The sequence below is a fragment of the Harmonia axyridis genome, chromosome 3 (assembly GCF_914767665.1).
Source record: "Harmonia axyridis chromosome 3, icHarAxyr1.1, whole genome shotgun sequence".
NCBI classification, from domain to species: Eukaryota; Metazoa; Arthropoda; class Insecta; order Coleoptera; family Coccinellidae; genus Harmonia; species Harmonia axyridis.
Window position 1 is genome coordinate 4,061,507 of NC_059503.1, and position 15,622 is coordinate 4,077,128.

The 15,622-nt window shown below is 34.8% G+C and overlaps 1 protein-coding gene across 3 annotated transcripts; it reads right to left on the reverse strand.

The window, feature by feature from the left end:
- Positions 1 to 767: 767 nt before the first annotated feature.
- Positions 768 to 15,622, reverse strand: LOC123674835. 3 transcript variants are annotated; one of them, XM_045609936.1, is made up of 6 exons: positions 15,428 to 15,622; positions 10,421 to 10,452; positions 10,047 to 10,194; positions 2,957 to 3,183; positions 2,105 to 2,265; positions 768 to 1,173 (listed from the first exon to the last, which is right to left on the reverse strand). In XM_045609936.1, exons 4-6 carry the CDS (start codon positions 3,132 to 3,134, stop codon positions 1,114 to 1,116), a joined length of 399 nt encoding a protein of 132 aa, XP_045465892.1. In that variant the 5' UTR covers positions 3,135 to 3,183; positions 10,047 to 10,194; positions 10,421 to 10,452; positions 15,428 to 15,622; the 3' UTR covers positions 768 to 1,113. The 3 variants fall into 3 exon arrangements, with proteins under 3 accessions (XP_045465892.1, XP_045465891.1, XP_045465893.1); XM_045609935.1 differs by lacking the exon at positions 10,047 to 10,194; XM_045609937.1 differs by lacking the exons at positions 10,047 to 10,194; positions 10,421 to 10,452.

Consider the following 15,622-nt stretch of genomic DNA (forward strand, 5'->3'; position numbering starts at 1 on the left):
CTAGCGGGAATTTCTTAATTGGTGAAAATCTTCATTTATTGATTTCGCCAATGTTTAATAGGAAACTTTAATCCCGAAAGTGGCATCTCTTGACGAATATCCCAACTGACTATTAGGTTAGGCCATTGGTATGTAGATGGCGATAAAATTTGGAAGAAAACTTTTTGTTATATGTAGCGCTATCTATTGATAAACTTTCCAACTGAAAATTGGTGACAACATTTTTATATAGATGACGCTACGCTTTTTCAAAAAAATTCTTATGAGGCCACATATAGACAATCCCAAGAATTTTAGGTTTTCCACAGACTGAATTATGTAAAGCTGAAATTTGACTCAGATGTTTTGTGTCTGCGACAACTTGTTATTAAATGTTCTTAATCAGATTTCGTTCTAAACAAAAAGTAAATCAATAGTCTATCATTTTAAGCACGCTTAGATAGGTACATTATTTTATGGAGAGTCAAATAATAGTGCTGGGAAAATTTTCGGTTTCAAATTCATGGGGACCTGTTGAATTTTTCACGTTATATTTGTTTGGAGGATTGTTTTCGATTCTAATAGAGATTATTTCCGCATCAGATTACCGTTCACTTATTGTTGCCATCAATTTCTTCAATGTTTTTTGGTGTTTTTTTCATCGAAATTCGAGAGTCACTTTATTCCAAATCTTGCTATAGATTGGTACATAAGTACATATCGAAGGTTCAATCTGATAATCTTTCGAAGGATGAGGAGGCAAAGGATAATTCAATAAAACGAAATGCACGTTTCAAATAAAAATTGAATATTCGAGACAAGAGCATATATGAAGTATAAATTTATCGGATTCTATTGAAACTCGGTTGATTCAATTCCATGTATCATTCATCCAGCTCTCTTGATACTAATCTAATGAAAGTACTGCCGCAGATTTTTATTGATTCTTTGGTTATTTACATCTTCTTGAATTTTTTTTATACTATATACATCTGGCAGTGCGACCAGGGGTCTAAAGCTTGCGAAGTCTTTTTACTCTCTGTGTAGGCCAGTAGAATGTAGATGTAGTTGATAAGAAGAGAGCTCACGGACCTGACAAGCGAGGGCCCTCTTATATCTCCATTGTAGCCAGTGTTAACGGCCCCTTGCCCACTGGAGTAAGGCATCAGCCAGGACATCAAGGTGCGCTTTAGTCTGAAAAAAAACGAAATACATCAGAAAGTTGATTTACACCTTATAAGATTGTTTAGACTACAGACTAACTAGATGACTAAACTTTAGACCACAACACCTGCAGCCTGACTGCAAGAATGTATCGTTCAAGAACATTTCTGATTGTTTCTTGCTAGTAACAATTCCACGCATCTTTCGATTGCAAGTATCTTCGCCTGAAAGACACTTGGAGAGCGGTATAACAATAGTGAGCATTTGGTGCCAGCCTCTAATATTCCAGCCCCAGTTCCCAAAGTGGCTTCAGACTACAGGCTAAGCTAATATTTAAAGGCTACAGGATAACTGGATACCTATAGTTTGGACTAGAAGATAAACTATAGGTCGATAACTTCAACTAGAGACCAAGAATTCAGACTACAGGCTGAACTATAGGCTAATATCCAAAGACTACAGGCAAGCTAAATGCCTATAGTTTTGACTACAAGATTAACTATAGGTCGATATCTTCAACAAGAGGCCAATACTTCAGACTGCAGGCTGAACTATAGGCAAATATTCAAAAACTACAGGCTGAACTATAGGCTAATATCCAAAGACTACAGGCTAGCTTAATGCCTATAGTTTAGACTACAAGATAAAGTATAGGTCGATATCTTCAACTAGAGACCAAGAATTCAGACTACAGGTTGAACTATAGGCAAATATTCAAAAACTACAGGCTGAACTATAGGCTAATATCCAAAGACTACAGGCTAGCTAAATGCCTATAGTTTGGACTACAAGATAAACTATAGGTCGATATCTTCAACTAGAGGCAAATATTTCAGACTGCAGGCTGAACTATAGGCAAATATTCAAAAACTACAGGCTGAACTATAGGCTAATATTCAAAGACTATAGGCTGATAATTTAAAGCCGAATTGTTCATTTCCCGTCGGGATATTGTGCTTACCGTTTTATAGAACATACAGGCTTGCCTATCTTCGTCTTCACCTGTAGGACAATCGATGAAACCGTCGCATAGGACGTGATCATCGATGCAGTGGTATCGGCCCTGCCGATCCGGTGTAGGGCAGGCGAACCTGTCCATACCGTCTGCAGCTGGTGGACATTCTGAGAAAAAAAAAATCAATAATTCAAACTCTCCTCTCATGTTAAACGTCAAATTTAATTCGATCGGACAGGACAAAGGGAGGTCTATGCTACTGAAATATAAATGAGAAATTGGGGCAATCTTGGCAATCAGGGAATGTGCGTCAGTGAAACTTCTGTGTCGTAAATAGCAAATCCCGATGAATATTTGATTGTCGAATTCCTTTTCTGATCGATCCCACATAGTCAAATCCATTATTTATTCACACATCTGTTGTTTTCGGCCCGGAATAGAATATGAGGTATGATTGGTTTCCGATTTCTGGATTTAGCGCAGATTATCTGGAGATCGAGGGGAATATTCTATTTTGAGGCTTTGAATAGAAATAAGGCGGAGAGCACCTTGGAATTTTGAAGTAGAGCTTAACTTAACTGAACAGTAGAAGGTGCGTTGTATTTCTATGAAATGTTTGAATTTTCTGAGATGAACAGTGCTTTGAAATTGTAGAAAATTTTAAGAGATGCCTCTTATAATTTGATAAAATCATTTTAAAACTAATTCTTCTTGGTTGTAATATAAAATCTGGGTGGTATTATTCCAAGAATATTCATCAGTGAGTTAAATCGTTTGAACAAATGGAAATCACTAATATTGTGATGAAATGATAGTTTTGCGTTCAAAAAATGAACAAATTTCAGTGGAAAAACTCACCTATTTGTGGGACATCGTATTGTCGTGCCCCTCTGGTAGATCGAAGCATAATTTGCGAACTACTTGCTAAATTGCTGAATATTTCCTTCTCCGAGGAAAAATCACTCGGCCTTCTAAAGAAGGTTTCTCTTGTTTCTGCGATGACACAGACCCATAAGACTGCTAAAACAGTCCTCATATCCCATGCAACTAACCTATCAAATCACCATGGCTAAGAGGCCCATTTCCTGTAAAAAGATATACAAAATATTAGTCATATAGTCATACAGATGCATTACAAGATTTATTAATATTAACCTAACCTACATTAATCTTACCTCACCTAACGTAACAGAGCATCTTAGCTCGGACCCCACTAATTCCTATTTGGAAGTCAACATATTTTTGATTCACGACAATTTTGCACAATTGCATATCAACAGACATTAAAGTGTTTTACCTTCTTTCAAGATGAATTACTGTCAAACCGCTGAATAATGAAGAACATATTATTTGTATGAGTTCATTTATTTCTTGCTGAATAATTTTGGGCGAACCTCTGAATAAATAAGATTTTGCCTAATGCATGAAAATTTTCCATATCACGATGACCTTCGCATTCGCCAATTTGGAATGCTCCTTCGCCATTTTGCAACATTGTACAGTCATTGCAATTTGCGCTCTGGCAGCTTTGATATTTCGAATAACTGCACAATTAAAACATTGTACATTTGTTGATTAGAGTATAATCTCTTAGATACATTTAATTGTAATTTGTCAGCTCAATTTAGAAAAATTTAAAAAGAAACTTTGGTCCAATTTTCGTTTTCTTTTAGTTTTATCGTATCTGTTACCGATTTCGAGATTTAAATTTCAAACAATTCTCTCAAAATTGTCAGGAAAATTCAAATTATTTTTAATATCCAGTTAGTAGGTTGTAATAAATAAATAAATTGTTGTGCCCAAGCGGTAGTTTTGCGAGAAGAAGGGTGGACATACACAAGAATTGCAGAAAGGTTTGGAGTTCCCCATACAAGTGCAATGTTGCAGCGATTCAGGGAGACAGGTATGAATGTCCGAAGACCAGGACAGGGTAGACCACGGGTAACAACTGCCATTCAAGAACGTTACTTGAGAGTTTCTTCGTTGAGACAACGGTTTGCAACCGCTCGCCTCCTTCGAAATCAGCTTGAGCAAACTCATGGGGTGCAAATTAGCACTCAGACAATAAGAAATCGCCTCAGAGAATATTATTTAAGGCCTCGTGTCGCGGCAAGAGGCCCAGCTCTTACCCCAGCCCATCGAAGGGCGCGTTTGGATTTTGCGAGAGAGCATATCCATTGGGAAGAGGCTGATTGGGAAAGAGTTCTCTTCACAGATGAGTCTAGATTCTGTCTCTACCATTGTGATCGACGTTCCCTCGTATACAGACGTCCACATGAAAGATATGCTCAGTGCAATTTCCTGAATACTACTGGTTTCGGGGGAGGATCGATTATGGTATGGGGTGGAATATCTTTGACTGCTCGCACAGACCTAGTGGTCGTTGATAATGGAGCTATGAATGCTGATAGGTATATAAGGAACATTCTTGAAGAGCATGTAGTGCCATTTGCCCCATACATTGGTGAAAATTTCATTTTTATGGACGATAATGCCAGACCCCATCGTGCGCGCATCGTTCAGGAGTACCTTGAAGAGGTTGAAGTCTCTCGAATGAAATGGCCAGCAAGAATTCCAGATCTCAATCCGATTGAGCAGGTTTGGGACAACCTCAATAGAAGGCTAAGAAGTTCAGAAAATCGTCCAGCTACTCTTAATGACTTAGGAATCCAACTCAGAGACATGTGGGAAGGATTAGATCAGAACATTTTAAGATCACTCATTATGAGTATGAACCGTCGTTGCCGAGCTGTAATTAACGCAAGGGGTGGAAATAGCAAGTATTAAATCACTTATCAGCATTCCAGTATTTTGAAAATTGTTTATTTCTCTTCTTTCACATAAGATTCGGTGAAATCCTGAATTTTTCTTCCATTTAATGTGTCTTGTTTCGTTCAAAACTTTCCCGAGAGAAAATAAAAAATAAGTTATAAAGTCAATGTAGAGTTAACTTTCATTAAAATTGAGATTTTCAGAATGTGCGTTAATTTTTTGCGCAGTGTATATTAATGTCAGACATACCAACCTAAGAGATAAATATACACATCAATATCCATAAAGCGCGCGTATTTTTGAAAGATACGCCCTCATCACATTTGGTCCACGATAGTAAATATCTATTATGGCGGTAAGCATCCACATCCGGTGGAGCAATAACATGAGCCGCGTCTGCCAATCGAGCTGTGGCTAAAAATAAATTTCGGGAATTCTCATGAATGAAAGGGCGACAGGGATGGCGGGATCCCCTGCGCATGGACCATATCCCAGATTGATCCTCAGCCCGTCTTCACGTCTCCTCTTGTGTCCATTTAGATGACTCATTCTTGACTTGCATCCCGAAGTGAGAATTTTCAGGCCGAAAGTACGAAACATCTTCCATCAAAGTTTTACAGTCCGATCGATTTTCCTTAATGTTCATTGCCCCCTGTTCATTGAGCTTTGGTATGCGACACCGCTGGTTGGGCGTTTACGTCAGAGATGCCCTTGGGTAGGAGGCATAGACGCTGCTCTAGCGTAGCTTTATTGACCAAGACGAAAGTTCATTCTTGAAATTTAGGAGGGAACATCTTGGGACAAGGTTGAAGAAACGCTGTTTGTAATTCGATCCAAAATTACTATTTCATCACAAAATAACTCATTGGAAAAAATCATATAAGAAATGAGAGAAGAATTATAAGACAACAATAATAGATTAATAAAGATTCGATAAACTGGTATAATCATCACGAAAGAGTAGAACTACAAGAAACACTCTGTACCTCGAAAACAAAACGTTTGCGGGCCCATGTAATAGGACATTTTTTCTTTGAATGGTCCGAGGAATCTATCATTTTTGTTTATAACGGGTGTTTTTTTTCGAGGTATGTAACTTTAAGTTGGCATTACTGTTCAAGATGGCAACCGATTCAACAGCTGTCAAGTGATTTATTCTCAGTTTGGTTTGGCAATTCATCATGAAAAGACTCACGCCTGAACAACTATTGCAAATAGTGTAATTTTATTTCGAAAATAAAAAATAATGGTTCTGTGCGGAATACGTATCGCGCACTACGTCCATTTTATTTTGTTTAGCGATGAAGCGCACTTCTGGTTGAATGGCTACGTCAACAAACAAAACTGCCGCATTTGGAGTGAAGCTAATCCTCAAGTGTATGTCGAAACACCGTTACATCCAGAAAAACTGACTGTTTGGTGCATTTTATGGGCTGGTCGAATCATTAGTCCGTACTTCTTCAAAAACGATGATGGCCAGAACGTTAGAGCCATGATTACTAACTTTTTCATTCTTGAATTGAACAACCATGATGTCCAGGAGCTGTGGGTCCAACAAGACGGCGCAACATCTCACACAGCTCGTGCCACAATCGATTTATTGAAAGACACGTTTGGTGACCGCCTAATTTCACGTTTTGGACCTGTGAATTGGCCTTCAAGATCTTGTGATTTAACACCGCTAGACTACTTTCTGTGGGGCTATGTAAAGTCATTGATCTATGCGGATAAGCCTTAAACCGTTGACCATTTGGAAGACAACATTCGCCGTGTTATTGCCGATATACGGCCACAAATGTTGGAAAAAGTCTTCAAAAATTGGACGTCCAGATTAGACTAGATCCGAGCCAGCCGTGGCGGTCATATGCCAGAAATCATATTTAAAATGTTATGCCACAAGATTATCTTGCGGATAAATAAAATTCATGTCAATCGAATAATCCATCGTTGTTTTATTGCAATTTAAAGTTTTATAGCTCTAAAAAAACACCCATTACCTTCAATTTAGGAACACCTTTTATACACACCGCAAAATTAGGAGAACGTATAGAAATGTCAACAAAGTTTGCAGTTCATTTTCTCTTGAATCCTATGACCGATTTTATCAATTATTTTTTGGATTGCAGCTTGTTCACAAGCCGTCCTGATTTACTTCTTTTTTATTGTAGTCAGGACTGAAAGTAATATTCAGAACACCATATGTAGTTATTGGTTGACAGACAAGAATGTGTTATTGATCAACAGGAATTCATAATATCAATGAATGGGGGTGTACATTAAGGAAGAAATTCAATTATGTTGATGAAAAAGTAAGTTGACGACTGCCAACGAACAAATTTTCTTGAATGTACTGAAATCATTCAAAGTGCTGTCTGTAATTTCTCTCCAAATTGAGATATCGAAATTATTAAAAAGAGAACAAGTTGAGAACAAAATTAGGCGACATCTAAGTGCTCGTTAACAGGGTGTTTTGAATAAAAGCCTACTTTTCATTTTTTTTGTTTGTACCTGTATATGTATAACGAAAGATAAAATAACTGAGATGGAATGCGTTATGTTCCCGAAGAATCAAGCTCAAATGCAAAGAAAAATAATTGTTAAAATAGGCCAAAGTGTTCAAGAGAGTAACTTACAATAAATCATATAATTATTTAATACTTTCAACAAAATGTTCTGTACGACTTTTTCGATATTTTTCTTGAGGAACCGAAAATTCATATGAATACTATAAAAGCATGTTGTATCCTTATTATTTTCTCTTGAATTTAGGTATTTCTCCGACTTCTTCACAAATAATCACAAAAATTCAATGCAGGAGTATCGGATCACCATAACTTATTTGTTTTTTCTCTAGTGAAAGTTGTATATCTATATTTCAAGATAACTTTCTTCTTAAATGAAATTTATATACACACAAAATTTCAGTCAAGTATGTCAAATAGATTCTGAGATATTGAAATTCTGTAGAGAATTTTTATTACGGTATTAGAAGTCCACACGAATTCTGTAGTAGTATAGATGTGAAATGATATCTGATGGGGGTACAATAGACCGTAAAGTCACGGTACAATAATATAGCTCCTTACACGATAATCCAACCAGAATTCAATTGTTCCAAAACCCAAATGAAAATTAGAAAAAATTTTTTTTTAGAAATCTATGCTTTAAAATTCACGGATCGTTCTGTCAAGGGGGTATATCGAACACAAAAAAAACTTTTACATTTTCCGAGAAGAACTCCGAATGGCAGATGGAAGAAGTTTTTCATTCGTTATTTAGATTGCTCGCATGAGAAAACATAAACTGTGAAACTTTTTCTTGAATAATTCTGGAGCTACCTCAAACCAATATGTGAATAAATTAAAACCAAATATGAAATTGAAATGAAACACAAACAGAGCAGCGTATCCAGAATGTTTTGGTTCCATTCGTAAGACCTGCTAATTACAATTGCGCTTTTAAGAATAATATTGCTTGAATGTACTGAATATGTTACCTCTTTAGCGAATACCTTCAGTTCAAAATATCGTGTGTTTTCAAACATTAATAACCCGAATTACAAAATGTTTATAAAACGAATATGTTATAGATTTTAGCTTTAGTGGTATAAATTTTTTGAATTCCACTAAATCTTGAGAAATTCATTGAATTCTCTGTAGTATTTTGTCATTCCCCTATACAAGATTCCCATAATGAATTCCTCTTTATCAAGGATATAGTAATCCCATAAGGATAAATGGGATCTCCTTTGAGCGTAATGTTGCCATGTGTATGGTAGATAACCAAAGATGTGGGGATTTTTCAAAGCGATCTATATTTTTGCGAGTAGGGGTACATTTTGGAGAATTTATTCTTTCATAGACGTAGCAAAGTTGAAAGTGTTCCAAGGTGATCGACCTTCTTGTTTATATTCCACTCGCCAAGATTTCTACTGATATTTTATGTTGGAAAAGCAATCATTGAGCTGATTTATTTGGAGTGACACTGCATAATTTGAGAAAATTGTTCAAATAGTTATAACAGCGATTCGCATTCGCCAATTTGCAACATTATATTTTCTCTACAATTCAAACTAGCGGATCTTTCATATAATTACTTTGAACTATATTAATATTTGTTTAAGTATAACTTAACATCAATTCCATTCAGAATTTTCAGCTCATTCAGTTCGTATAAGAATTGGATTTTTCTATTTTACATTATGCGATTACTGCCTATAGAATCTAATAGCGTATTAATATTCGGTTCTACGCAAAAATGAATATTTCCTCAGAAGAAATCTTCGAAGTTTATCTACTCAACAAACCAATAAATTTTGAGTGCAAAAACTAAGCAAAGTAAAACAAAATCAACTATCTACCTACTTAGAAGATGAAGGAATTACTAATCAAAAGATACTCAAATTATCTCTATACAAAGAGACAAATATAGGGACGGTTTTAAACTACATGTTTTTTAGCATTATAAAAGTTGATTCAACTTTCAGTGTTAGTTGGGAAAAGCTCAGGTTATCTACTTCATATTATATTTATGACACCAATAATCTATTTCAAACTGTTAATTCCAGAAAAGTCTCAGCTTGATGGAACATTAATTATTTTTGTGTTGGCAATATTTTTTTCAATTCAATTTGACCTCGTCAATTTTTTAGGAAACAGTTTATATAGGGGCTTCTTATAGTTCCTTTCAATTTTTGATAAAATGTAACAAGTTGCTCAGATACCTACCCACTTTTCAAAATATACTAATGATACTAAAAAATATCTTCGATGTTGACTTGAAAAATTATTTTAACGAGCCTATAAAAGAGTAGGTAACTAAAGATAAGCTTTCAAGTTTCTTTTTCAAAAGAGTTCTCAATACCCAGTATCCTTAGATACTTATTCAGAAATCAGCATCTTGTAACTAGCTACTTTTCATATTATGTACCTTTGATTATATATGATGAATAAATGAATCTGTTTTTATCAATGATGAGAAGAACGCTTCGAAGAAGAAACTCAGACTTTCCAACTACTCGTACTCTGACATGTCTGTCATATATTTTAGAATGCCAACCCACAAACAAAAAATGTTCTCATCTTTATCTAATTTTGTTAATTTCAAATTCTGAAGAATATCTACTGATCACGTTGAAACAATGCCTCTCGCTAATTTTCTCTAAGTAGATACTCACGCTTTTCAGTATAAAGTAGTGTCCTATATAATCCAGGTATTGAACACGAAAAATTTTCTGTTGGTATTTCAGGTATGTTCGGAAAAAATAGCGAATTGAAGTACATCCTTCCGGTTAGGATAGACTGTTCTGAAGAGTTTGTAAAAAACTGAAAAAAACGAAAAGGCTGTAAACGGTAATCTGGGACGAAACCATAGGAATCAAATGAATGCGAAAACAAAAATCAGTGAACCGACGAAAAAAAATAAGAATTTATTGAATTGAAATTGTTTTTGCGTAAGTAAGAAACGTTGTATTTTTCTCATCAGATTATACATTTTTAATTAGGTGTTCAGTACCTGAAGATATTCTCGTTAAAACTAAGTAAATCTCACCTGAAAACTTTCCAGAAGGATTCGTACATGATCTGAAAAAAAATTGATTAGTGCAGTTTCAGATATCAATTGAAAATCTACCTCGATGGGACAACCGAAATTTATTTTTCTTTGAGTTGGCATAGCTTCCCTCTCTAATCTAATATTCTGTTGGGTTACGATGTTTTCCTCTATTCTGTCATTTTGAGTGTATTTTGCGATATTTGAAATACATTTAATCAATTATTGAGAAGTCTATTTAATTTTGCATTTTGGCCTCTTTAAAACGATGTATGATTTCTAACAGATTAATTCTATCTAACGTTATTTAGAACCATTGAATATTGTATTACCTGAGAATCAAACTAGATCAGACGCAGTTAGGATGTGCCTTTTGCATATCCCAGTGACGTCACTGATGACGCAATTTGGAGTGAAATTACGTTTTGGCAGTAAATTTGGGTTTAATATTTTTGATTTGGATATTTTCTCGAAATATTTATGCGAATTGAAAGTATACAATTCATTAACTTCCAACTCCTTGTTATTTCTTGTATATTTCTCTGATTCAGAAGGAGATAGTATTTTCCGTATGAGTTACATCTCCCAGTAGAAAATCAATTAAAAGCAACAATAATAAACATCCGATGTAATTAATTACTCCGAAAACGAACTTTAAAACTGTTGAACTGTATGAGCTAGCATCCCTCCTACGCACAGACCATCAAGTCATCCCACGCAAAAGCTAAAGGTTATTCCAGCAGCTATTGCAACTTTTGTTAATCCTTTGCAACTACATCCAGTATCTTTTATGGCGCTCCCACACGATTTGGTTGTAATGTTATCCCAAATTACATGAATAGAATTACATTACGACATTTGGGCTACTTCCAACCCTCTTGTATCGTTTATCTTCATTTAACTGCTGTTTTCTTAGAAAGCGGGGGGGGAGAGATCGAGGTATGGTTACTGAGAAACACGATTCGGAAGCTGTGTAATTTTCAGGTGTGAGATTATTCGTGGTGTGTAATAGATTTCCTTATACCCGTATTTTCAAAAAAAGTATTATTTCTTCTGATCATTTGGAATTTTTTTTTACTGTATTACTAATAAAATAGATCTTGTCTTGATGAAAATCTATTTTTATTTTTATAGAGAACGTTCCAACGAAAACTTGACCCCCCATATACGTCAGAAATAAAATCACAGGGTATTGCAAAAATTGTGTCTAAAATTGCCAATAAAATGCGATTCTGTGAAGAAAAATCATGGAAGTATTCTGAGATGATAATACTTCTAAATTCGATAGTTTCTGAGTAGTTCCTTTGAGTATACTTATTTGGCATTTATAATTTGAGTTATTTGAGTTTTTCTTGATTTATGTCTTACGAATAGTAATTTTTTTTAATTCGTTTCAAAATAGACTCAAATTTCCTTGTTATGAATTCATTATGAAATCATTTTTTAGTTACAGAATATTCTCATAAGAAAAATTTTAGCAATTTGCGTAAATATAAAATCAAATCGAGAAAATTGAAAGTAACTGAGATTTAGAAACAAAATTTCTGGCCAAATATTGTTCAAAATTCTCTGCACAATACGCTCTATTAGTGATGACGTCACACCGCGCCATTTTAGTTCTCTTGTCAGTGTTCGGAATCCAAACAAACGAATTGTCATTCAAATTAGTAGGTTGTCGTTGAAGAAATTGGCTTATTTTGATAAATAAGATTATTTGAGGAACGATTTTACTATTAATTGATAGACAGAAGGTACGAGATTAATGCCAGTAAGTTCGAACTTGAAGTTCAACTAATAAACACGGCTTTATACAAAATCTGGGGAATGATACAGGATTCAAACTTACTGGTACTAACCTCGTTCCTTCTGTCTATCAATTAATACTGAAATATTTCCTCAAATACTCTTATTTATGAAAATAGGCCAATTCCTTCAACGACACCGTACTAATTTGAATGACAATTTATTTGTTTGGATTCCGAACACTGACAGGAGAACCAAAAATGGCGGTGTGTGACGTCACACTAATAGAGCGTATATTCGGAACACCCTGTGATGATATATCTCGAATTAAGATGTTGCACGATATTTTCACATTATTTTCCTGCAAAAAATGTGAAGATGGTTTATGCTTAGAATGAAGCAAAAATTGAAAAAAAAGGTATTTAGAATTGAACACTTAATGATCAGAAAAAATTCTTTTGTGAAAATTATTTTCATTTTTTAAATAAGGATAGTACTTCTTTAAATGTGACTCGACTTGGCACAACTGTTTTCAGTTGTGTGGCTAACTAAACTCAAATAACTAATTTTGTAAGCTTTTTTTTGTTTGGGTGTTCAAAATTTTGTCGTTAAAAGAAAAAGTATTTTTAGATGAAGAAATAGATATATCATTGTAAAGCCAATAGAATTTCTATGAATTTTACGATGATTCAATACAAATTTAATTATTACCAATGTACCAAACGTACTAACGCTGTTATCTTCCTTTAGGCTGTATTATCCCACCCTAAATAACGTTCTGTTAAATGACAGTGTTGATGGAAACCCAAATTGAATATTATTAGGACGAGACAGAATCTAATAAACCACATAATAGTTTAAGCAGAAATGCAAAGGAACATGATTAAAAGGGGGGTGTTCTTGAAGTTTTGAGGTATAATTTCGTTTCATCTTAGGGAGGGAGATAGCTTTCATCATCCTTGTATTTTATGCTAATACGGCTTAGGGTTCTTGAGGAGCAATCTGACGCATAAAATTTGTTTTTGGAGTTGAACTTCTTGTTGAATATACAGGGGGAATTCAATTTTAACTGTAGAAGGAAGAAAATTGAAAGTAGATAAGAAAAAAACGATTCCAATTACTAGTTCGAAATTTTGATGGCATTAATGTTTAGAATTTTAAAACTTTGTAATAAAGGCTGAAAATCATGGCAAATCAAGAAATTTGAAACACGTGTTGGCATTGGATATTATTCAATTGTTTCGAATTTTTGAATATTATTTACTGAATATAAACAATATTAGGTACTGCCTCTCAAGCAGACCGAACAATTGAAAATTTTGTGAGGTAATTTTTTTTTTAAATAAAATCCACTGGATTCTGTTAGAATGAACCGAATTGTATAATTATAGAACATGTATATCTAATATCGCCTGAAAATCACCCATAATTCGATTATCGACTGAAAATCACTCATAATTTGCGTGAAAACGTAATGTCAAAATCAAATTTTGTATTTAGGAACGTAGCTATATCCATTATGCAATTATGGAAATCTGAAATTTCTTTCAACTGTTCCATTTATTCATCTGACCCGATATTCTGTTCTCAATTAGGTTCAATCTCGATTGAAATCGGAATAAAATTCAATAAAACCATCGATCGGAACTGTTATAATTGAAATGTTCAACCGTTGACATTTCATTAACTGAAATCAAATATTTTGAAACGATACTCTGCGGTGAAAATAATTGAGGTTTATTTAGAGTAACTTTTCATTATACTTTTTGCTGTATGTAAAATATCGTTTATTGAATTATGCCCGTAGTGAAAAATAAATAATGATTTTATGCTAGCAATAACAAAATGGCGAATGCGCGAAGCAGACCACAAATTGTGACAACCACTTGTTTCCTTTTCTTTTCAATTGGTTTCAGGTAGAAAAAACTAGATAGAGTTTATAGATGAAACCAGTCATAAATAGTGACATGTTGAAGAAAAATATGACAATAAAGTTTTTTTCAAAAGAAAAAAAAAATCTATTTTGAGAAGTCACAAAAGCAGTCGAAATTATTTGAAAAACTTTCCCTACTGGTAAAAAATTCCACAAGTTGAGCAATCTTGCACAATTTTTCTCAAATGCATTTAATATTTCGAAATTTCAAAAATTAATCTTGTTGTAAAGCATACAAATATTTTATTAGGCGTATTACAATTTGAATATAGTGACTTGGCTGAAGAATTTTCAAAGATTGAAAAATGTATTGAATTCTGAAGTTTTTCCGAAGGTTATTTTCATATAAAATTCATATTATTCCAACAATTGAACACGAGGAAATTGAATCCCAATGAAATTACAACCTCCTCCAAAAATAGTCCGAACCCCACAATACCAAGCATTTTCAATATCCGCTATGAATGGAAGCGTCGTTCAATCTATCGATTTCCCGGAGAAAAACGGAAATTTTCTATTTCGAGCACCCTTTCTCCACATATCCCACCACACGCCAATAAAAAATCACCTACCATCAATAACCGCCAATCTAGCAACAACAGACTGCGTTCATCATAATATACAACCTGTGGATATTTCCACGAAGGCCGACCCAGGCATTTTCCGACGAAAAATATCCGGAAAATTGGGATACGCGATTACCTGGACAAGCCACCCACCTGCAACCTAAGCAGGTGCCGCCCTGTTTTGAGGTGATACTCGGGCTTCAGGTTGGGGCTTATGCAATAATTTTCCGGGGAAATGGGGGGATTTTCCGGAAAATTCAGGTAATTTTCGGGGGTAGAATTGTTTGAAAAAGCTAGTTTTTTCCAGACAAAAATTTTATGAAATTTTCCGGGAAAATTATGGAAATTTTCCATAAAACTAGGGTATTTTTCCGGAAAACTTGATAATTTTCCGGATTTGAGTTGTTCGAAAATCTAAATTATATGATGTAAATTTTATGAAAAATTTCCGGGAAATTTGATGGATTTTCCCGGAAAATTATATGGATTTTCCGGGTTCATATTTTTTCTAAGATGTTAGATTTTTCGGTGAAAATTTATCGAATATAGCATGGAATTTTCCGGGAAAATTAAGATGATTTTCCGGAAAAACTGACGAATTTTCCGGGCTGGTCGTGCGAATTGGGAAGAAGTGTTCCATGTAAAGGTTGAAGTTGTTTCCAAAAATGAGTTCTTCATCGAATTTCCGCGGGTGTTTTCCCTAAAGGAAATTCCCGGGCGAGGGGTTATTTTTAGACGAAATGCGTTCAACAGTGTGTTACCCACCTTGAGTTTCCACTTGTTGCAGTTCACACGTTGACCATTTAGCTCTTGCTTGCTGCTAACTACAAACTACATTGACAGGGATCTTATTGACGTTTCCCCGCGATAGCACACCTCTTAGCTTCTCCCCCCTCTGAACGTTTCTGATTTGGGAAATGGTCGACGTCGCCTCTCTACTACCGACGTAAGCCGCCGCCA